The sequence below is a fragment of the Hyperolius riggenbachi genome, chromosome 3, assembly GCF_040937935.1.
Source record: "Hyperolius riggenbachi isolate aHypRig1 chromosome 3, aHypRig1.pri, whole genome shotgun sequence".
Taxonomy (NCBI): domain Eukaryota; kingdom Metazoa; phylum Chordata; class Amphibia; order Anura; family Hyperoliidae; genus Hyperolius; species Hyperolius riggenbachi.
The window spans coordinates 159,057,793-159,081,733 of NC_090648.1; the positions used below are offsets into that span (position 1 = coordinate 159,057,793).

Below are 23,941 nucleotides of genomic sequence, written 5' to 3' on the forward strand. Positions count from 1 at the left end.
CACATGGAAGGCCACCATCACCAATACCAACAATACTGTTTCGTCCTCGACCCCCAGTCCTTTCCCCAGATTTATCACTGGATTCAGTAAACACCACAAACAGATCAGATCCATAATACAAAACAGATGGGAGATTCTGACACAGGATCCTCACCTCAAACCTACCATACCTGAAACTCCCTTACTCACATTCAGAAGGGCCCCCAACCTCAAAAGTCTCCTGGCCCCTAGTAAACTACGCCTACCTATCCCTAATCCCACTGAAACCACCCCCATCTCAAACCCTGGGTCATTTCCCTGTGGGAAATCCAGATGTACTGCCTGTCGCTTCATAAACACCACTGATTCCTTTTCATCCAATACCACCCAAATTCAGTATATTATCAAACAATACATTACTTGTTCAACCAGAAATGTCATTTATTTGATCTCTTGTTCATGCAATCTGCAATATGTGGGGCGAACCACTCAACTTGTCCGAAACAGAATAGGACAACATAAGCGCAATATATTGAAAAACTATCCACTTCACAGCATTTCCCGTCATTTCGGCTCCACCCACAACTGCAATCCACAAACACTCAAATTCACGCTTATTGAATCCATCCCACCGCACAATGCTTTTGAGGTCCTTAGGAATAAAGAAATGTTCTGGATACAAATTCTTAAAACACTAACGCCCGAAGGTCTAAACGAACAATTAGAGAAAGTATATTGAATCATCTTTTTTTAATATATTTTAAATGGTCCTCTCTTTTATTCGAACCCATTATATTTGTCTTACACTTGTTTTGCTTTGATCATTTACCTATTTTATCATTTTTAATGTATTTTCGTCATACAAATTTTTGCAACTATGCATAGTTTTGTATCCATACTCCTATTATTACAGCAGTTTTCTGTTTTTCACCCTGTACCATTAACCCTAGCTGGAATGAACCTCTCCAGTATATTTTGGATCCAACATTCGGCATAGTGTGGCATGAACAAATTTTTTTATGCATTTTCTTTACATGTACTTTTTATGTATTCCAAGTGCAACTTTTATTTAACCTTTCTACATTTCCTTTCTCCAGCCTCCGACCCTATAACAAACACCACATCTATTGTTTTTACTTAAGATTTAGGCCACCTCCAATCCTATGCGCTTTTCACCATCCACTACCAACCCATACAAGGTACACTATGGGAGTAAGCATGTTGTTACTTATGCATATCCCAGTCCCTTTGCCTATATCCCTCTCTTTCTACACCCCCCCCCCCCTTCCCCCCCCCTTCCCTTCCCATCCAGCATCATACACATAGGTTTGCATCCTATTCCCACATTGATCACAGTACTGCACCGCCCTACTACCATATGTCATCAGCATGCGACCTCTGTCGCTCCCACTTCCCATCCCCCATTCTGGGTGATTCCAGTCACTTATAAATTTAAGACAGAGCACCCCACACCTCACAGAGGCGCTCTACCTGGTTCATGACCTGATTTTGGTAAGTTGAGCATTTGCTCACCTTTAAACACTGCTGTTTCTTAGTATGCCTTTTTGTTTAATCATAATATACTGCTGCACTCACTCCTTCAAAAATGAAACCTTTCTCTGCTTCTCATAACTCTAGTAAGTTGAACATTTGCTCATCTTGAAACACTGCTTTTTTTTTTTTTTTTTTTTTTTTTTTATGCCTTTTTTGCCTTATCATAATATACTGCTGCACTCACTCCTTTAAAAACTAAACCTTTCTCTGTTTCTCCCTGTTTTAAATTCATTTTTTTACTGTCTTATCATTTTACTAAGAGTGACTCATACTCTGCCTTTATATTATGGATATGTGCACTGTCACTTTATACATGCTATTTGCACACGTTCTCAGTCTATTTTGTATGCATATCTTGCTGTTAAATGCATATTGCACATTTTATTGCTGTAGACTTGTGGTGCACCTTTGGGTGCCTGGTATTTGCGTTCCTCTGGCAATCCCCTTTTTTTTTTCCTTTTGTTTCCCTTCCCCAGCACCCTCCAAATAATCGTTTGCCTGACGAAGCGGGACTGTTACCCGTGAAACGCGTTGCACTTTTGGAGTTACTAATAAATGTTACTTTAGACTGTAAGTAACCTGTCCATTGTCCGGCCATTTTTTTCAGAAGGGAGGTGAGTCCACCCACTTCCCCCTTTTTAACAATTTTAACTAATTTTATTCTGCTTGGCGCCTCTGTTATCATATTTCAATGTGCTAATATGAGCTCTTCTGGGATTTGAGGGAGATTTTGGAGACATATCGGGGTCAGCTGGGGGAGGGTTGGTGGGGGATATTGCCGTTATGCAATTTCATGTGCTTTTTACTGGTTAATGAATAAAGTTTTGTATTTTTTCATATATTGATTGCATTTGTGCTCAATCGGGTCATACCCCTCCTATCTTCTATCTCACAAGTTTTGTAATTTTCTTTATTTTCAAATTTCCACAGAACATAGTCTGCTTACATACATTTAGCAGTAGTTGCCCTATGTAACTATTTACAGTTACCCATATATACTCGCATATAAGCCGATCCGCTTATAAACCGAGGTACCAACTTTCCCCTCAGAAACCAGGACAAAGTGATTGACTCGCATATAAGCCCCCTACCCAGAATAGCCCCCTCCACAGTAGCGTGATGTGCCCCCAGTGCAAGTCTGCCCCCCCACCCCCCATAGCCAGATGTGCCCCAAGGATGATACAGCTGTGTCCTAAGACACCACTAGATGGCATCATAGATATGAGAGACAGCGATTGCCACAAAGGAAGAACTCCCGATCATTGCACTGCTGATATGTTGCTTGCACATTCTGCTCTACAAGCCAGGGGAAACAGGTAGTCTTGAGCAGCGTACTCTGCACACCGTGCTGCAGGGATGGGGGGGGGGGCATGGACACAGCAGGGAGCTAGCTGGCAAGAGCAGGTTCACTAGTGCACGATCCTTAAACTCCTCTGCCAGTAACAAAACCTGCTCCGCCATCCATTCTGCTCCACTGACCCGCATATAAGCTGAGGGGGTAACTTTTTAGCACATTTTTGTGCTGAAAAATTAGGCTTATATGCGGGTATATACAGTAAATGTGGTGACAGCTAAATGCTTGTAGGTGTGTCTGAACTGTCTCAAACTTCTTATATCTAATAATTCATGTAGGAAAATGTAATCAGGAGTTTGAGTTTTGCAATTCGATCACCAACGTATTCCCCTGAACTGCTGTATTCCTCTTTTTATAGGAAACAATGGCCACATGGCACCAGTGATGTAATTATGTAATTAATTATCAGCCCCAGTGGTTGCAGGTGGGTCTGGTGGGAGGGGAGCCCAGAACCTCTTACTTCCTCCTCCACCAGGGCCCCCCTTCCTGTTCTCCCCCGGCCATCTTCACCCAATTTGCCCTGTCCTCTTCCATCCTCTTGGTCTGAGTTTCAATGTTCCTCTCATGACTGCACATGACTTGCAGAAGACCAGGAAGAAGGCAGAGGCCAGAGAAGACCTAGTGGCTGCAATGGTAACCCGTACTGATCTGTGGTTATGTTAAGGAAAGGTTGAGCGGAGAAAACTAGGAAGAAATGGGAGGAAGGGTATGCCCTAGTATAGGCGGAAGGGGTCCTCTTTTTGGCCCAAGGGGGGGGGGCACATCTGAACATAGGAATGATAGCCCCATAAAACTTTTGCAGGGGGGGCCCATAAACCATAATTACACCCCTGCCAAGCACATCCTACATAGCAGTTGCAGATGATAGATAGCAGATGAATGATAAACAATCTATGGTGAATATTTAAAAAGGAAAACCACAACACAAAAGTAATGACAAACCAGAAGTTTTTGATTTTTCTTCTAGTCCTAAATAATAAAAAAAAAATTCTGCTAGGCAACATGAGCTAATTCACAACATAACTCTTTGCATTGGCTTGAAACAAAAATGTGATGCACCATGGGTGTTTGCTATCTGCCAGTGGCACATCTGTGAACATAAGTAGGAAAAAATCCAGGCTGTGATAAAGATAAATCTGTCAACTGCTCATCTCAACAAAGAGGTCTGAATTCTGTTGGAGATGAATACAGTCCAAACTGGTACAAAATATGAGAGAAGAGAAGATAGTATTAGGGCCTCAAAATAAACTCATCTGCTACCCTTAATCTGCCATTGTAAAGGGCATTTGCACTATCTGGGTACATTAATAAGTGAACATCTGCTCCTGGTGGATCATTTAAAGGGGGGAAATAGTCTCTGCTACACTAAGCTCCTCGTGAATCATTATCTTGTTACCTTACTTGTATAAGGTCATTTTTAAAAGCACCGAAAGCTGAAAAAACATAGCAAAAAAAAAACCTCTAAATATGCTGATCTGCATAAAAAATAATTTCCCTACCTCAAAAAACAAAACCTCTATAACTCCTTATGATGTTCAGAGTGTAGAGCGGCGTGTTTTAACATCTTGTGAGCATACAGGAATTTGAAGAAGGCATATTAGCTGAAAGCTTACTCTTTTTCTTATAAGTTGGCCAGTAAATGGTATTACGCTGATTCAAAATTGCCTGATATTAAGGCAGAACGACCCACACATTGCCCTTCATATATGAAGAAAATGAGTCTAGCCTCACTCTCAGAGTTCATTCTATGCAAATCCCTATAATCGCACCCAGTAACTTTACTTATAAATGACAATGAGTGTGAACATGGACTGTGAGCATGAAGTAGTCTGTAGGCATGTGTGTTTTCCATGCTCAGGCTATACAAGATAATAATACATCCTGAACAGCATCTGCTCTGACTGCTCTAAGACATTGGTTTGACCGTTACAAACTGCTAGTGCATCTTTATGGAATTAAATTCCTTTTTCGATGCTTCAGGGTCTAATATAAAAAGGATTTTTCTCCATTGAGGCCACAGAATCATGAGGAAATAAAACACATTAAAAGATATGGCTGACCAGTCCCTCATTAGTCCGCCAGATAACCTGCTGGCACTTTGTGTCATTAGGTGATTTCCTGCTGGCCGCCCTTGCGAGCATGCCAGCTTCTTTGTATGATGTGAAAGATCCTGTGAATATTAAACAAGATATTAGATGGAGGACAAGGAAAGACATTTTGCACGGCCACGGGGAAAAAGTTCATTCTCATTATGTAAGCCAGGCTAACAGGATTCTGTATTTTTTACTTTCTGATTAGATAAAGAAAACACTGTTCGCTGCAAAAATAATACTATACTCTAACGGGCAGAGCTTCAATGTACAATGTACATTTTGAAACAAAGTCAATTTATCAGCTGAAGCAAGGCTTTCTTTTCCACATGTACAACTGGAATCGTCCCCCCATGCAGCTACTGAGCTTCATACTTTACCTTGTTTACAGCAGGACAGGTCTTCTTCACTTCCTCTTCAGCGTAGCCGGCATGTTATATTGAGGAGGAAGTGAAGAGTCCCTACCTCACCATGAACAGGGTAAGTATGAGGCTCCGCTGCTGTGCCGCTCTGCAAGATCCGTGGATGGGGGGAGGGGTTTGGAGAATAAGCCCACACAGGTGGTGGGATGAGCTTTTATTTTACAGACAGGAAGGTTTGAATCAGGATAATAATCCTGATTCAAAACTTCCTGTTTGTAAAATACAAGCTCTAGTCTCCAGCAATGTTTAGCTACTAAGATAAGTAATTACACACACAGTGTTTCTCTCCCTCCTGACTCTTCATCCTCCCTTTGCTTGTAAAGTCGTGAGACACAGGCTGGAATGATTTGTCTGTGATCTGTCCACACAGAAGCAGCTTGCTAACAAGTAAGGAGTAAAGCATGCCAGCAAACCAGCCAAGTACATCGGTAGGTAATGTTTCTTCAACTATAGCACCATCATTTAGACAATCTGTAATGCTCAAAAGCCTCTGAGTTCTGTTTGTGATGTTTTACACTTGGTTCCTATCATTGCTGAACTAGTTAGCCTTAATTTTATCATCTGAGTTAAGCAAAAAATATCTAAAGCTCGCCATACAAACAATAATTTTGATCACCCAAATGGGCCCCACCAGCCAGCCATCGTGCCACCTTTGTGCCCCCCCCCCAAAAAAAATCTGAAGCTGGAGCCGCCACTGTCTGTTTGTGTATAGAGTATACCAATACACTAAATCAGTTTCTTCTATTTACACCTTTACATCACCATGGAGAAGCCAAGGAGCTGCCAAAGGACATCCAGGATGAAATGTATTTTTTTCATTCCAAATGAGGTGAAGCAATACTGTACCCAGATATATATATGGGCAGATTCACAGACAGAAATAGCAGTCCAGCCTTCTACATTGTCAAGCCTTATTAACCCCTTTTCAACCATGCAGATTGAATTTAACCTCCTTACCGGTAACCCCGTGCTGGACACGGGGTAAGCCGCCGGAGGGTGCCGCTCAGGCCCTGCTGGGCCAATTTTCATATTTTTTTTTTGCTGGACGCAGCTAGCACTTTGCTAGCTGCGCCAGCACTCTGATCGCCGCCGGCCCGTGCCCGATCGCCGCTATCTGTTGCGGCGCGCGGGCCCCCCCCCCCAGACCCCGTGCGCTGCCTGGCCAATCAGTGCCAGGCAGCGCCGAGGGGTGGATCGGGACTCCCAATGACGTCCCGACGTCGCTGACGTCGGTGACGTCATCCCGCCCCGTCGCCATGGCGACGGGGGAAGCCCTCCAGGAAATCCCGTTCTTTGAACGGGATTTCCTGATCGGAGATCGCCGAAGGCGATCGAAGCGGGCGGGGGGATGCCGCTGAGCAGCGGCTATCATGTAGCGAGCCCTGGGCTCGCTACATGATTTAAAAAAAAAAAAAAAAAACTGCTGCGCTGCCCCCTGGCGGAATTTTTCATACTGCCAGGGGGGGTTAAATCTTTTGCCGCCACTTATCCTGTTACATCACCTAGGGGTCAATTCACTAATGGTAAAACTGCTTGCATCGATATGGTAATACAAGTTATACAATGATAGTGTTACTCATGAAGTGCGGTTTGAGCTAATTGCACAACGTGTACCCTCTAGTGGTGTCATTTTACCATTAGTTAGTCAACCCCCTGGAGAGGAAGTTTTGGGGAAAGCTGAGGAAAACACAAGACGGGACAAGATAAGTAACAGAAAAACAGGGAACATTTAGAAGTTTGGCTCCTGCTGAGGGGTAGTGAAAGTGCTGTGTGTCTTTGTATTTGGCATTTTGATTCTGTGGCAGCTGGAGTCCACCTGCACTGCCGTTTGGTGTTGCATGCGGGGTGAGGGTCCGCAGTGCACATGGGGGTAATATGGAAGGTTTTTGTTTCTAAGGGCTGGAAAAACTCACCCCCTCATCTAGGGTAGGGGATTTATATAAAACTTTGATACGACGAAAGGCCGTGTGGATTTTCCATCTGGGAACTAGAATGCCACACGGCCTGAACGCTAGGTGGGACCTAGCTCTTAGAGTGTGAATCAACTATGTGCAACAAGCGTCCTCTCTAGGTCCCCACAACTGTTTAAGGTTTTGCTTCTTTGTACACTACATTTTGCTCCTAAACTGCTTTTATACTGTTCTCAACTCTCCTTAATTTGTTTTTAGGGAAGATTCTTTTATATTGTGTTATTGTGTGTTTTATGTCACACAGCAGCTATATAAAAGAGTTGACCAGGTTTGATGTACCTCTTCCCACTAGTACTCTCCGCCCACATGTGGGTTGGATGGTGGGTAGGGCCTTTTTCCTTAGCATATACAGTATATGTGCTTAGTAGGTCAGTATAAACCAGCTATGATTAAGAACTTAGTGTTCGAAACATGTCAGCTGTGTGACTTTTGTGGATTCTCATGGATGCGTCCTGAATAAAAACGGCTTTAATTTTAGCACCTCATGAAACATGACAGGTGGTCAGAAAAGTCAGAGATACTTCAAAATGGGAAAATTCACTTTTGGCACCATAGTTTGTAAACGCTATAACTTTTACCCAATCCAATAAATATACACTTAATGTTTTTTTTTTTTTTATCAAAGACATGTAGCAGAATAACTTTCTTGCTCAAATGTATAGGAAATTTTACTTTATTTGAAAAATGTCAGCACAGAAAGTTAAAAAAGTCATTTTTTTTGACAAAATTCATGTCTTTTTTGATGAATTTAATAAAAACTAAAACTCGCAGCAGCAATCAAATAGCACCAAAAGAAAGCTGTATTAGTGACAAGAAAGGGAGGTAAAATTCATTTAGGTGGTAGGTTGTATGACTGAGCAATAAACCGTGAAAGCTGTAGTGGTCTGAATGGAAATAAAGGCTCTGGTCCTTAAAGAGGAACTCCAGTGAAAATAATGTAGTAAAAAAGTGCTTCATTTTTTACCATAATTATGTATAAATGATTTACTCAGTGTTTGCCCATTGTAAAATCTTTCCTCTCCCTAATTTACATTCTGACATTTATTACATGGTGACATTTTTACTGTGGGCAGGTTATGTAGCTGCTCCAAGCTGTTTTGGCTGTTAGAGACAGCTGTTAACAGCTAATTCCTGTCTGTGAACATTGTTACATTGTGGCAGTTTGCCCAGAGTACCGCGGTACCCAGAGCTTCTTGTGGGAGGGGTTTCAGCACAAAATCAGTCATACAGCGCCCTCTGATGGTCTGTTTGTAAAAAGCATTATTTTTCTCATGTAAAAGGGGGTATCAGCTACTGATTGGGATAAAGTTCAATTCTAGGTTGAAGTATCTCTTTAAGGGGCAAAAAGACTGTGGTCCTCAAGTGGTTAACCTGACAGATGTAAGTTAAATTACACAGAAAGAATAGCTTGAGTGGCAGATAAAAGCAAACAGCTGTTACTTTCAGACTGACCCTCGTATTTTGCAATTTAATATTACCTTTGAAATATAGTCTGCAGCCAGCTATATTTTACAAACATGGTAGGTGATTCAAATATACTTACTTGCAACCATGATAGCTGTACCCTGCACTTGGCCTAGCAGGTCATAAATAGAATCACCCATCTGCACTCCCTGAAGGACATTCAGCAGATATTGGAGACTGGCTGGGGCTCACACTAACATTTTTTTTCAGAATGCTGACAGGTTGCTAAGGACGACTAGTATTTCTCTTTGTAAATGACACTTTTGTGTTCATATGCACACAAAATGTGTTTACACGTAGTTACTTTTAATACATATCTAAGACCAAGTTATTAAAGAACTGCAGAGAAATGATCTAACTAGGTGCCTTGCCTCACAAGTACATCTAAAAGCATTACAAATTATACCCTGCTTTCAGACTAAACATAAAATATTAAAGGCAATCATTTGCTGTAAAGCCTCTTATTCAGAAAATGTCATGTCTCAATCCCTCCATAAAAGATGCAATGCTTGTATTTATGTATAATTTGTTTACTTATTCAAAGGTTATATTTCTTTAAACGCCGAGCAGGCTTTCCAAACAGCAGTCGCTTTGACAAAACAGCACAAATGATGCATTTAGTGCAAGCGCATTTGTTCCAAACCTCCATTTTTCTGTGTAATACTGCTTTGTGTAGTTATTACTCTTGCTGGACTCTGACACAACCCTTGGCGGTTTCAAACTGTACCCCTGCTGGAGCTAAACATACACTTCTTGTCTGCGCATAAAATAAAGAGCACAGAGATGCAGCGAGAGAACTGGACCACTCAGATAATAATCCCTCAATCACGCATTGGTAGCTGCCTTCAATACAATGAGAAATGCGAGTATAAATAAAACATCAAGGATGCTAGAATCTGTAGCCAAAATGTTTGTCTTCAAGCAGCCAGCAGTGAATTGCAGCCAAATTCAAAGCAGAATTGAAAAAACTGTTTGCACAAGGCGCAACCGATAATTGAATGGAGAATGAAGCTGTCAGTTCTGTACGGCGTCCCTGGTTGTGGGCGCAGCGTTTCTTAAAGCGAAAAGGTAATAGTTTTGCTCTTCTTCTTCGCTGTTCTGAAGAAACATTTAAAATCCAGCAGGATTTGCAGCTCTCATTAAACTTAACTCTAGGCCAATTGTTAAAGGTGCAGCTGAATTTCACATCCGTGAACAATTTAAAAGACATCTCCGTGAAATGTCAATGGACTGGCCATTGAAGAATAGTAACATAAATGATTCACTGTCTATATTTGAATATAAAGCGATTTGAGTATAAAGCTAAAAGAGCAGGTAAAAATGGCTGACTCAATTTTAACTGAGGGGATCTTAAAGAAAATCCAAGCTGAAGCTTAGGTCAAAAAGGAAATACAAGAGGGAAGCATCTGGATCCTATAGAGGCTTCTGGGGATTCCCTGCCTCCTGCCGCGCCCTGCTCACTGGGACCCTCTAGAAGATACAAGCTTGTGCTTCAAGAGAAGCATAGATTACCGACTAGCCATTGTCAGAGGTCTTTGGAGGGTCTGCGAGTGGCAACGATGGACTGGAGGACACTGTGGGAAGTCGCTACCATCTTCTTAGGAATTTCCTTTTTGACACTAGCTTCAGCTTGGATACACTTTAAACCTGAGTTCACTCTATGTCTGCATCTGTACTGTGCCTTGACAAAGGGGACCCTGCTTGGCCCCGAAACAATTGTTGGCAATACAGTCAGATGTGTATAGTGATGGAACAATAAATGCATGTTTCTTTCATAGTGTGGTGTGTGGACTTCCCTGTATTACTTTGGATTACTTCAGCCACTTAATCCAGCTTTCCTGAAACAGTTGAATGTGATGTGCAATTCTTTGGACTTATAATTTGAATTGACCCGTAATCCCCCTCTGCTGGTCCTATTTACACACTATGTCTGTCATCAATCCACACACCAGCGTCGACCCCAGTACGGTCTGGCAAGAAATAATTATTATTTGTGTGTGGTTTTAATACTTGATACATAAAAGTCAATTTTGACCTCCCTGGCGGTATGATTATTTCCAGATTTTAGGTTCTTTCCAGCATGTTTTAGACCCTAAAATCAGGAAAAAAATCATGCCACCAGAATGCCTGCAGCAGCCCCAGTAAGTACTCACCTCCCTGGGCCCAAACGCTGCAATTTTCCCTCTGTCCTCCGGGTGGCGCTGTAGATCTGTAGTGAGATCACTGACAGCGATCTCACCAGAGTGATTCAGAGCCTTGGAGGAAAGGAAGGAGAATGGCTATTGACGTCTGGATCCCTGGAGAAGAGTAAAAACGCCAGCTGCGTGCTATACTCTGCATAGAGTTCCTGACAGCTAGCCCCAGCTTAGCTTGGGGTTACTGCCAGGGAGGTTAACCGCATACGAGCTTTGGTTCAGTTGCGGCTCCATCCTGCAGAAACATCCAGAAGGGAGTATCCCTGGTGATGTGAAGTAGCGCCATAATTTCTTCTTTTCACCATAATTTCTTCTCATGAGATATAATTATTGAATCTATATTGTTGTCAAAATAGCTATTAACCCCAACTCCCTGGCATACTCCACTTCATATACTGCAAAAATACTAATTTCTAACCCAACATAAAATGAATAGAAGATAATAAAGACAAAGTAAATAAAAAAAATGCACTGGAATTTTAGCTTAAAATATGGTTAACAGAAACCAGTCAACCAAACTAATGGTTAACAGTAAGGCCTCTTGCACACTGCAAGTGATTCCGATTCAGATTCCGCTTTTTAATCAGTTTTGACATCCGATTCAGATTCCGATTTGCAGTTTGCTCCCTGCACACTGCAAATCGGAATCTGAATCGGATGTAAAAACTGATTAAAAAGCGGAATCTGAATCGGAATCACTTGCAGTGTGCAAGAGGCCTTATAGCTTATCAGCTGCCGGCCAGATGTGGTGCCATTACAATGTAGTGGCAATGCAAGTGGTGATTCGCACAATGCACACCCACATGCATTCTCAGCGCACAGCGAACACATTGCCATGACACTGAGAAAGGCACAAAACCAGTGAGAATGAGAGGCAGAGACAGAATACTGGACATGGGCCTCACATAACACAGTTACTTCTTCTGCTACTTATTTTTCACTGTGAGTTAGAGAAGCAGGTTGTGTGGACTTAAGTGAACTTATTGAGACAGCTCTGAAGCTGCTGCTTCGCAAACTCATTTGATTCCTCCAGGGTATAGCTTTAATCTTTGAATAATATGTCCTGATTTCAGCAGAACTGTCCTGATTTAGGAGCACTGTTTTTCTACCACGAACCCCAGGTCACCGCTGATTACTTTGAGTTCCGCAGGACTCACCCTGACTTCCTTATTCATACTTTTAACAAGCCTGCACGGGTTTAACAGCAACCTGCATGAAGTATGATTGGTTTATTTATGTGCTGAAGCAATGCAAATCTACACTTCTGTTTGATTATTTTTTTCTCTCACACAGTAAGGGCTGAGTTACACTGAATCAGCTGCTGTCAGCTTAAATGCAATGGACAACTAATAAGAAGGAATTTTCCATGTTTCCCTATGGGTCCGTTTACATCTATATGTGAGAACGTATAATTCATACATAAATGTAAACTGACCCATAGGTCAAATATCTACTTTTTTTCTACTGTGGTACAGAGGAAATTGGGATGAGTAAAATTGGCCAAAATTCATTTTTTATCTTTGGTTTGGTTTCTCTTTAAGTGAATCTGAAGGCAAAAAAAGACCCAAAAAACAGATACTAACATAAGGAGAGGGAATGCTCCTGGTCCTATACAGCCTTCCTCTCCTCATCCTCTCATTTCCCCTGCAAGCTCCTCAGCAGGGCAGATTCTAGACTAAATTGCACCCAGGGCAAGGGTATAAATAGTTCCCCCATCCCCCCCACCCCCAGGGACTCGAAAACGCTTAATCTTTAGGGACAGTCACACAGCCACAGGTCACAAGTAGATCTGCCTACTTACTAGTGACCAGCCGCTCATCCAGGAGGAAGCAGGGGCCAGGAGAACACACAGGCGAAGAGAGCCTGGAAAGATGACTCCTCAATGGGTGCCGTGCAGTACAGGACATCAGGTGTCATCCCGCAGTGGTGACGGGATGATGACTTAACGTCGGACGCAGGCAGCCCAGAAGAAGTTAAGGAAGGTGATTGCGTAATATTTTTTCTTCTTCCATTTGGCTGCACCGTGCCTCACCAGCTCCCTAGTGGTTATGTCCTTCTACCTGCGCACCCCTTCTTCTACTTGCTGGTCTGTGCCCAGGGCGGCCCCTACCCAAGAAACGTCCCTGCTCCTCCATTCACATCTTCTGCCGTGGGAGGTTTCGGAAGCCCTTGAAAGCCCGAGTGCTCCCGAAGCCTTCCGAACTCCACCCACAGCGGAAGAGAGCAGTCTCCGACCAATCGGTCACACCAATAGGACCCAGAGCCTTCCCCTCCCAAGGGCCCGTTTCCACTACTTAGTGATGCGAATGCGGATACCTAGCCGCATCACATCACATCCGCCGCCGCCCGCATCACTTCCGCATCTCCCGATGCGGAAGTGTATTGGAGGAGATGGGACGCGGCTGCAGGCGGATGCGGCCGTGCGAGAATCTGCAGCATGCTGCAGATTCCTGGATCACTCCGCACCGCTCCGCACAACATGCACGCAGTGGAAACTCTTCCATTGCTGTGCAAGTGTTTCAGGACACCTGCGGTGCGATGCGGCTATATAGCCACATCGTACCGCTCCTACCCAAACAAAATCTATTTCTCATAGGCTGATAGAAAGCTGATTGTTCAACTTATCATATGTGATTTACTTTCTGGAAATAGGATTAAAAATCCTGTTTGGCTAAAGATCACATCTTTGACATAGGAGACCAGAGCTTGTATCCTGGGTGGAGTCAGTACTTCTTCAGTAAGGAGACCCTAACTCTCCAGGGTGGCTACTGAGCACGTCTCAGGCTCAATTCACACTTGACTACAAACTGGACAGAGAGATGCGTCTTCTGACCAGGTTCACCTGGCTATATACTGGTTGCCTAATTACCTACTGACTAATTTAAAATGATATAGTATTTGCTGAAAGCATCTGGGCTTAAAACTGGCCCACGCAATATATAAGAAATGGGGAGCAGCTCACACTTGATCAGATCCCTGCTGTGCACAGTGATAGTAGATGTGCTGTCACTGTCCACCGCACAAGCCTCTAGTCAGAGTATCTCCATTGTGTCCCCTGCATTGGACATTCCATACAAAGCACTGCTATGTTTGACATCCCAACTTATGACCAATCTCCAGAATTATTGTGTACCGCAGTGAGCGCACTGCAACAGAGACAGCGGATCCATTCACAATAGATATGTATGAATGGATCCTATATACATAAGATCCACCACGTCTGTTTATCCGCTGCTCTCTATTGTGGAATATGGACCTTTTTTGTGCAAATGTGAACCGGTTTCCAGTGGTTGCAGCTCTCAAGCCTTTTGAGTCTGACAGGAAAAACATGTGCATTACAAGGGTTAACTTTTTTTTTCTTTTCTTTTTTTTCTTTTTAGGGGGGGGGGGGGGGGGAGTGGAATAGAATTTGATTAAATCTTTTAAAGCAGCCTTCAGATGTATTTTACAAAGAGCACTGTTAAACATGCTCCGCTATTTACATACCTGGAGAACATGAAACATTCATTGGAAGAAATACATACAGTAATACAGTAATATATGACAGGTACCTTTCAGCTGCTGAAAGCAGGAACCCTCCCCCGCTTCAGAGGAATGCCTCAGGACTCCATTACTGGGTTTGGGTTGTTCATACTCTCGATCCGGTAACATGGTTTGCTCGCTCTCCTCAGCGTGATCCATACGGGTAGAGAGAGACTGTGGGAATCCAAACATCAGGAGGGATGAGAAGAAGAGTAAGGCACCGCAAAGCAGAAACCCCGCCCACCAGGCTCCAATCCACCGCGGGTCTTCTGGAGTGATTTCCAGCTTGCCTAGTACACAATGCAAACAATACAGGATAGCTCAAAAGTAATAAGTGTAGCAACATAGTACAATTAACTATCATGAAACTCCATTACTTCCCAAATACCTCCCCGCCTACCTAGGTGTTAGCCTACAGGCTGATGTTTTTAGGGTGGGTTAGGGTGGGAGGGATGGGAAATGGTTTGGGAGGTTAAGTGTAATTTTGTCAAATTGTTCCTGCTAAGGGATTGAATCCCGCATGGTATTATGGTATGTGCATGATCTTACATGCTATTGGTATGAAAATGTTGAAAACTTATACTAATAAAATATATTTTAAAAACAACTGAAAACGAACAAACAAACAAACAAAAACAAAACTCTATTACTTCCCACCTCCTCATACAGATGCTTGATTTCTACTGTGATGCAAGGAAGCCATGCAATGCATTCTGTCATCTATTATTCTTCCTACTTTGTATGTCACATAGTGAAACTTTAATAACCTACCCACCAGCTGAATCCAGAGAGAAAAGGGGAACAAGCTGTAATGCAGTGTCATGTTCGCTGCGAATTGTTCTAGGAGTATGTGAATAAATATTTTCTACTGAAATCAACAGCATTGTGTCTGTTTTGGGACGGCTGGTCCACCACCACATCCCGAACGTTTTAAACAAGTTTAACAAATGTTATCCTCCTGGCGCCTCTGTACATCTCTACAAAGCAAGATTTCCACCCTTGGTGGAAGGGTGTCACACCCTCTTTTTTTCCTCTGTCCACAGAGAGCGACGTCTTAATCCTGAGTGGGGACAGGCTTATACTCCCCACCTGCCCTTACAGTGGTTGCCTTGGTGGTAACCCTGGTTTGTAAGTATAATACTTACATTCTATACAATCTCGCCCATTTTCCAATATATACTACACTATATTGGGCTCTCGGTTTTCTGCTTTATATTCCCTCACAAGCTTTTTAACATATGGATAGCTATTAGATTTTACCCTGTGCAACTAAGGCTTTAGGGCGGGTTCGCATGGACGCTTGGCGGCGTTTATCGCCAAGTGTCTGGGACTCGACGGTTAAACGTTGCCATTCAAGTGAACGGGAGCGATTAACATCACGCAGTTACCGTCGATTGCGCAAACGCGACATTCCGATCCTGTTTTCCCCGTCGTTTCAGGCGACCCCGGACGAATCATGTAGCTTATGGGGTTGATTGACTGCCGCGTCTTCATGTCCCCATGCGGGGATGAAAACTGCCAATCGCGACAGCCACTGATGATCACAGCAGAAAACCCCCCGAATGAGACGCCGCCAGACGAGACAAGAGCAGAAGCCGTAAGCCGTCCGTCTGAACTAGCCTTTAAATGAGCTTGAAAAGACAGTAAATAATGCCTCACTTCAGAAAGATAAGATAGTCCTTTTATGTGCCAGTATTTACATTTTGATAACTTTATTTTAGGCACAGCACAGGACACCGCTTGGACTCTACCATGTAGCTAGGAAGGAGGTGCATGTCATTTGGTAATAACTCAGCTGCAAGAATGTTTTTGTAATTTGTTGCTTAGTCTGTTGCTACAAGGCCAATCAGAGAGCAGTACCAGTTTAGGGTATGGGATGATCTATCAGTGGTTGCTTCAAACTTATACATCAGAATGCTAATAGTTTTAAATAGCTCATGGGTAAAAGAAGTGCTGACCAGTGTGACCACCCATGTAGTTCAAGGCCCTGTTTACACTTAGGCCCGGTTCACATCTGCATTTGCCAGCGGAACCAGCTGTACGGTTCCGTGGTCCGTTCCTCTGAACGGACAAAAAAATGCTGCAGGACCTAATTTTCTGGACCGTTTTGCTCAATGGAACAAAAACGGAAGGTTTTGCAGCTACATAGTAACAAATAGAAAACAAATAGACAGTAGCAAATAAAAAACTGACAATTTACAGCACACTGGCTGTAAAAACTGACAGTTTTTCTTGGTCCTGATGACCAGCTCCGCAAAAAGAGGCTAATGTGAATCAGGCCTTAATCAGTTGCTCTCAGTTATAACTGAAAGAAAAGCTGAATTTCGAAGTAATGGTCATGCTTTCCTATGGCACAGTTCACACTATACGCGTTTTAACTGAAAGATTTTACATAATGCACTGCTATGGAGGAGAAAAAAAAACGTGTACCAACTGATGAAGTGTAAACAGGGCCTTAGGGGCAAACATTTTTGATGGTTGGGTACAGATACTGATGTGAGACTGTATTTTCAGTTCCAGCCATTCGGACATCTAAATCCAAGGTGTCCAGGGAAAACCCAAACACAGCATAAAATGACCTTTCTCTGCTACTCTTCCACACCTCTTGACAAACTGCGAAATGGATAATTTATAATAAGCTTTCCAACAGTAATGAAAAGGGATACTGCTGAAAGAAAGCTGAAGGTTAGCCAAAAAAACAAAACAAAAAATAGAGACAGTGAAAAGAAAAGAAAGCCGGTGACTGGGTCACAAGGACTGATAAGCAGATAAATGGTAAAAGAGAAAAAGGCTAAGGACGGTAAGCTGCACGGCTCATTGTTTCCTAGGTACTGCATCTATTTCTTTGTTAGAGTCAAAAAATGCAAAAAAGCAGCTCAAGGGTATAGGAAAGTTAGAGCACATCCTCACCCACTGACTCATACAACTTGAAAAATGTAACAAAGAACACTCCAGAAACCTTGAATGTAATAACAAAGGACGGAACAAACAAAATATGTCATTAAATGGCAATGAAAATACTGAACACTACACATTTGATAAAGACATTAACTTATAATTATCATTGTATATCCTATATATAGAGATTATATGGTATACAGTATATAGAAACAAAACACCATGCTAAGAGTTAAGGAGAATGAGGTCCCAACTTCCCATGCTAATTTACATACATTACATGTGCATCAACTGGAGGTAGATTTTATGAGCCCAATCTATTTTTTTTCTCCTAAGTTTTCCACTAGGAGATAATTTTCATTGTTTAAAATCACTTTTCAGCACTCTATAATTAAAAAGTACCAAAAAGCATGTGAAAAAAGTACCACCAAATGTATTTTCTTCCTTGCTGGGGGATTAAAATGCATGTAACTGATAACAATATCACCTAGGAGAAAACCTATGTAAATGTATCGGGACCTATGATGGGTACACAAGGCTTGTATAAAAACATCACCATGCATAGACCTGCATTAATCCAGGAATGGGGCAAAAGGAAAATCCAAAATCCATGTCTTAGGCCTCTTTCACAGTGGGACGTTGCGTTTGATGCGACGTTAAAGTCACACAACGTGCCCCTAATGCAGCGCATGTAGGTTATGAAATTGGACGTTATTTTGCACTGCGTTATGTGTCTCTTGGTGTGCCATTTTCATTGCATACTGATGGAACGAAAACGGCGCATGCGTTACATTTAAAAAAAAACATGACTGAGCATGTGCAACACACATAACGCAGCAAATTTATTGCTAAACACACAGCATGCAGCACTTGCTAAATATTGCTACACGTTACACACAACTCAACGTGTGCACTGTGAATGTTGCACAGACTTACTATTGCTGTGCGTTAGTCCACGTTAAAACATTTTCTAACGTGCGACTTTAACGTCGCACTGTGAAACAGGCCTTAAGGGACAAGATGCAACTTCTAACAATTTATGCAAAGTAGATCAGTTCCATAAATACTAAACCACTGTATATTCGCAGTCCCAGTCTGTAGAACATGTAATTAAATCCAGTGCCATGAGTGCAGTCTAGACAATGCCTGTCCCAACACACCATGCAATAAAATATCACAATAGTGCACAAAGTTTTCTGCTTCAAGACATATTGCAGTTCCGATATTAAAGCAGGTGCATGCTACAGCAAAATAGTTCCAGAAAAAAAACCCAAATGTAAAATATCCTAGAAGGACACAATTATTGCAGATTCAAACATAATTTTAGATTTAGTTGCCACTGACGTACAGATTTTCATGTGAAGCAAAACTTTTTGCTATGGTCATGTAAGGATGGCACTAAGTCTTAGCAATAATCAAGTAGCACAGGCCCGATGGCCAAACAATCAAAGCAGCAGTCCTAGTGGTACAATGAAATACACTATGCAGTCATAGTAGAGGAGCAAAGCCTAGGTGTGGGATAGTCCATACAACCCGACTGGTTTCACCAGATTCACTTGCATCCTCAGGGATCTCTGGATAAATGTTACTTCTTCTTCTTCACTAAAATGACAGCACTAAGATGGTGCTTGCAACAGGATGCTAATTGGTAACAACATTCCATAATTATTACTGTACATAACTCCCGCTACATTTTTAGCTTTGTGTGTGTATAATGGAATACTATGGGAGTCAGTTGCAACTAAATCCACAATGTGTTTGGATATGTTATACTTATTGTGAGCCTATTTGCTAAACCATGCACCTGTTTTCATGACATAAAGGCTGGATCTACTGAAACAAACATATTTGTGCACTACTACAACATAACTTCATTGCACTGTCTATTGGGACAGTGAGGCTTTACTGCAATGTATATTAGAAGACAAAGACTTTATTGCATGGTTTATTGGGGCAGACATCTATCTGTGGGCACTTCATACTGATAATAATGAATTATATCAATATCAAATTATATTACTCCACTCACTACTCTGGATTTAATTCTATCCACTACAAACTCAACAGGTCAAGCCTCAAATACTAGAATATATGGAATAGATTCATTTTGTTTGAAGTTGGAACTGGTAATTTAGGACATTAATTTTTTTTTACCACTTTCACAAAATGCTTTGCCATTTTGTGTCCTTTCAATATATTTATTGGTTACTGGGCATTCTTGTTTGTTGTTTTGGCCATTCTTGGCCAAGTAAGTGTATATTTGTCTGTTATTTTTGCAACTATTGAGTTTTTGTTAAAAATAAGCCATGCAATATAAACCTAGCATTGTTTTATTCCCCTTGTAGGAACACTTCTGCAAGGTATATAAAAAATATCATCATTAATGGCAATAACAATTCAGTGAATGTGAAATAATTTGAAAAGATAGTGGATACCTCTTCACATACCACAACAGAGAGCAAAATACGAGCTGCAGAAGCATTAAATGTTTTCTCTTGTAGAGAAGGAACATTTTGTGTCAGAGAGGTACACGCTGTACATGCTTTTTAGGAATACCAGCGGTGAATGTGCAATGCAGCAAGACACTAGAGTAAGGACTATAAGTGCATTGTTCATGTTTTCCTAGTTTAAAGATTTGCATGAAATGACTGTAGGTCATTTTCAAGAACATGAAGCATGAAGAACACAAGGTACAACTTTCAGTACTCTGAAACATACAGTTTTCTCTTCTCTTTATATTTTTGGAGTAGAATAGATGTCTACCACACAATAATATATCCTGGTCACTACTCACTAGTCTGCTGACTGACATTTCGACTGTATTCTTGTGTTTTTATGGGATATTAACACAAAGATCATCCTACTCTGTTCTCATCCACAGTTACTAGGATGTGGACCAGAGGCGCCAAAAAGAGTAAAACCAACAAAAGTTATAAATGGGGGGAGACTTACAGTCACGACTCACCACCCATAACGACCAAAAACCAGCATAAGATTCAATGTTCAGTAAGAACAAGAACAGTTTATTAGTTCTTACTGAACATTGAGTCTTATGCTGGTTTTTGGTCGTTATGGGTGGTGAGTCGTGACTGTAAGTCTCCCCCCATTTATAACTTTTGTTGGTTTTACTCTTTTTGGCGCCTCTGGTCCGCATCCTAGTAACAAAGAGATCCACTTAAGGTGGCAAGGATTCTTCCTGTTTTCCTTCTACAGAGAGCGACATCTTATACCTGAGTGGGGTCAGGTTCTAATTCTCCCCACTGGCATATGGAGTGGTTGCCTAGGGGCAACCCGTGTTTGTGAGTATAACTATTGTTCAATTATTTATTTCAATTGTTTAAAGATACCGCACAATTTGGGCTCTCGGTCTTTTGTTTTTTCTGTTGAAGCTCATCCACAGCGCAGAACATCTTATTTCACCTCTAAAAATACACTCTGCGTCCCCTCATTCCTCCATTAGACCCCCAGTTCCAGCCTTCTACTTAAATGTTGAAGAGGCCTTCAGGTCTCCTTGGAAGGCCACGGAAGTACTTGAGCCTCCGAGTACTTCTGCAGACAACTGGCTCTGTACTGAGCATGCGCTAGTGTGGGCTCGCACCTGTCTACGGAAGTACTCAGAGACCCAAATACTTCCGAGGAGATCCAACAAGGCAGCGGGCAGGAGATTTGAATGGGTTGGAATGTGGGGATGCAGAAAGGAACCAGAAGGCTCTAAGGGATCCCTCCTCTAAGGTGAGCATCTAACGTTTTTGTTTTGGTTACAAAACAATGCAAAACAATTAAAGAGGGACTCCAGTGAAAATAACGTTAAAAAAAAAACTTAATTTTTACAATAATTATGTATAAATGATTTAGTCAGTGTTTGCACATTGTAAAATATTTTCTCTCCCTGATTTACATTCTCACATTTATCACGTGGTGACATTTTTACTGCTGGCAGATGATGTCAGAGGAAGTAGCTGCTGCTTACTTTCTTGGCAGTTGGAAACTGCTGTAAACAGCTATTTCCCACAATGCAATGAGGTTCACAGACAGGAAACTGCCAGGACCATGGTCCTGACAGTTTCCTGTGGGAGGGGTTTCACCACAATATCAGCCATACAGAGCCCCCTGATGATCCGTTTGTGAAAAGGAATAGATTTCTCATGTAAAAGGGGGTATCAGCTACTGATTGGGATGAAGTTCAATTCTTGGTTACAGTTTCTCTTTAAGGGTGTGAGGTGGACATTTCTGCAGAAGGTTTTAAGACTTGGAGCAACAAAGCTCTGTCATGTGCAGTCTGCGAGGGATATTTCAAAACAGTTTAAAAGACTTTTTAGGAGACACAGGTCACTTCTTCAGGTCAACAAAAGTGCCTGTCAATTATACTGTTGAAGTGGATATAAAAACAACACAGCTAGAGGATCACCATTGCAGGCTGGAATCTATGATGATTTTAGGAGATCAAGACGGCATCCTCCATAGCTCTTTAATGATGGGTGCACATCAGCTACTTAACAGTAGAATCAGGATAATGAGCAACAGACACAGAAAGATAGAGGCAATATAGACGTTAATTTTATTATTTAATTTATCATATTTTGAAATGGAGATAGTTGTATGTTCTGAACACAATTGAACATCACCTGCATTGCTGTCCATTGCGTTGCTAATTGCATTCTCAACAGTGAATGAGGCAGTGCTGCGTTCTGCCAAAAAAGCTAAATGAGAATATCAGACAGTGCAGTCTATGCATTTCTGATGTTCTTGTGCATTTTGGCAATGCGTATAGTGTGAATGAATCCTTAACACTTATATAAAAACTAGCCGGTGTTGCCCAGGTATGTATTTGGCTGGTGTTGGCTCAATGACCTAGTTTGTGAGCTCAATGACCTAGTTGCTCAATGACCTAGTTTGTGAGCTTTGCGGTCTTTAGCATCAATAATTTGCACTGAAATGAAACAAATCTGAGTGGCTGTGGCTCCACCCCCTTTTCTGAATTTAAAAGCCAGTCACCCAATGACGAACTTTACCAGGTTTGAGGCTTGTGCCATTAACAGTGCAAGAATGGCAGTTTACATTTTCCCATTGAAATTTGAATTTGTCTCCACCCTCTGATGACCCGACGTTGCCCGGGTATATATTTTGGCTGGTGTTGGCTGAGCCCATTTTTTCTAACCCTAACACACAATTACTCAATGACCAAGTTTGTGAGCTTTGCAATCTTTGGTATCAATAATTTGCATTGAAATGAAACAAATCTGATTGGCTGTTTGTGGCTCCACACCCTTTTCTGAATTTAAACCCCAGTCACCCAATGAGCAACTGTACCAGGTTTGAGGCTTGTGCCAATAACAGTGCAAGAATGGCAGCAATGAAATATTCAAAATTCAAAAGGTGAATTTTGATTGGCTTTTGTAGGCTCCACCTACTTTTCTGAATATTAATCCCAGTTACCCAGTGACCAACTGTGCAATGTTTCAGAACCCAACCACTAACACTGTAAGAATGGCTGCAGTTTACATTTCCCAGTGAAATTTGTATTTGTCTCCGCCCACTTTTTGGTTATGGGGATAAAAAGTATCCTATATGTTATTCCAGGTAATGTACTATGTGTGTGCCAAATTTCATTCAAATCTGTTCAGCCATTGTTATGTGATTGAGTAACAAACATCCAAACTTTCTCATTTATAATATTAGTAAGATGCACTCACTGGTGTCCGCAAGTAGAGCATCTACATAAATTTTAGTACAGAAAGATCCCAGTATAAATCCACAGGCAGGTCCAAACACCAACATTGTGAACAGGATACCTGCAAGACAAGAAGGATATTTTTCTGTCAGCAATGATAAAGACATAACTGTTACACACAATCATGACAGCTATCAGCACAAGCTGCATCAGATTTCAGCAGTCTGACGTACATTTCTATGATGGAAGATGACTTGATTCAAGAATCAAGAAGGATTTATTCGCCAAGTACAGTGGTGCCGTACTCGGCATTGCTTGTCGTACACATGGCTTAGGCAAAGTACACAACAACAGATGTACATGTTACATATACGGCCTTCGTCTATGGCACCTCCTACTCCATCTCCTCTATTTTAATATACTAATGCATTTTTCTTGCTGATTGAAAGCATGCAACATAAAATACATTCCATTGCTGTCAAAGCTCTGCAATTTTAAAGCAAATCTTAAGTAAAAATAATGTTATGAGATGAATAACTGTATGTGTTTTATTGAAGGGATTCCGAGCACCTCTCATGGTGAATCGCCGTTCTACACCAAATAGTTTTCGTTCGATTTCAATTTAAAAATCACGACTGCCATCTTGGCTATGTTATAACTTCCGGGTCACCCCTGTCTTCTCTGTTAGAGAAGAGCATCACTGAATGAAGCAGGAAGAGGAAGTGACACGCATGGACATTGCAAGAGGCTCCTCCAGAGGGGTCATAGCACGACATTGTTGGAAGTCATCTGTCTTAAAGAGAACCAGAGGTGTGTTTAAAG

The 23,941-nt window shown here is 41.8% G+C and overlaps 1 protein-coding gene across 1 annotated transcript in view; it reads right to left on the reverse strand.

Moving 5' to 3' along the window:
• Positions 1-23,941, reverse strand: part of SLCO3A1 (solute carrier organic anion transporter family member 3A1) — a 383,290-nt gene that overhangs the window by 112,559 nt on the left and 246,790 nt on the right. The window contains exons 3-4 of the mRNA XM_068275155.1: positions 23,142-23,240; positions 14,580-14,840 (exon numbers count right to left, since the gene is read on the reverse strand). Coding sequence (XP_068131256.1) covers positions 14,580-14,840; positions 23,142-23,240 — 360 coding nt within the window. The remainder of the gene's footprint in view (positions 1-14,579; positions 14,841-23,141; positions 23,241-23,941) is intronic.